Source organism: Rhagoletis zephyria, unplaced genomic scaffold, assembly GCF_001687245.7.
Source record: "Rhagoletis zephyria isolate East Lansing unplaced genomic scaffold, Rhagoletis_zephyria_1.1 Rzeph_scaffold_44420, whole genome shotgun sequence".
Classification (NCBI taxonomy): Eukaryota; Metazoa; Arthropoda; class Insecta; order Diptera; family Tephritidae; genus Rhagoletis; species Rhagoletis zephyria.
In genome coordinates, this window is record NW_016201475.1 from 1 (window position 1) to 984 (window position 984).

At 36.1% G+C, this 984-nt stretch overlaps 1 protein-coding gene across 1 annotated transcript; it reads right to left on the bottom strand.

The window, feature by feature from the left end:
• Positions 1-313: 313 nt before the first annotated feature.
• On the bottom strand, positions 314-757 carry LOC108355315 (aspartate aminotransferase, mitochondrial-like; the record flags this gene model as incomplete). The annotated part of the gene is made up of 2 exons (XM_017606480.1): positions 314-493; positions 558-757. Coding segments are annotated over 2 exons (365 nt in total), but the record flags the coding sequence as incomplete, so codon positions are not given.
• Between the last annotated feature and the right edge of the window lie 227 nt (positions 758-984).

The window sequence follows — 984 nt, forward strand, 5'->3', positions numbered from 1 at the left end:
GCAGTTGGTTGGTTTCTGTTGGAGATTTTAAACGAACGCACCTAATACCGATAACAATAACAGAAAGAGACAACTGTAAAAGTAATAATCAATAAATTACAATACTTTCTCGATATACCTATTATTGTTATCGATATGTTTTGTTATCGCGCATTATTTTGGCTGCTATCTTTTGTATCCTATACAATGTTTATCGCATTTTACTAATGAGCTGCAGCGTTCAATATCTGTTTCTTCCAAAGCCATTTATGTATGTATATAAATAGGTTTTTCACATCAAAGTGGCCTCAGTGCTAAACATGCTCTACTTTTCTCTGATTCATTTGTTTCATATACATATGTATATTACCTGTGTTGTAGCATTGTGCTTTCCCTGCAATCGCTCAGAATCCTTGCCCAGCGCCAATTCGATGGCTTTATTATAGAACTCCGGAATACCAATGATTGTGGCGTATTCTTTGTCCAATTGCTTACCAATTATGCGTTCTTCAGCCTTGAATATTATTTTAACAATTTATTTTAATAAAAAGCCTTAGAAAAATTACTTAATAACTTACCTTGCGCACACTGGGCAACACCCATGGTTTACCGTTGTCATCACGATATGCGCCTACACCCAAGTTGATTTTTTTCGGATTTGTATCGCGCTTGAACGCCTCGGTTACACCCAAAATCGCATCAGGTGGTCCCATTTGTACATTGGCGAACCATGATCTACAGGGGAGAGAAAAAGTGTAATTTTCTTTATTAGGTAATTCTGAATGTTAGTAAACAAAAGTTCTAAAAATTATGAATTTAATTTTAGGTTAGTCAGACAGCTTCGAGGAGACCATTAAGTTCTATAGCGTCGCTAGAAAGAGGGCAACCAAAATATACAGCTTATATCTAGAAACCAGGATCAAAAGTGGAACAATTTGTCATAACCTATTGTGACAGTGCTTCCAGATTCTGCAAAAATCCTACTCAAAGAACACTTTTCCCTAG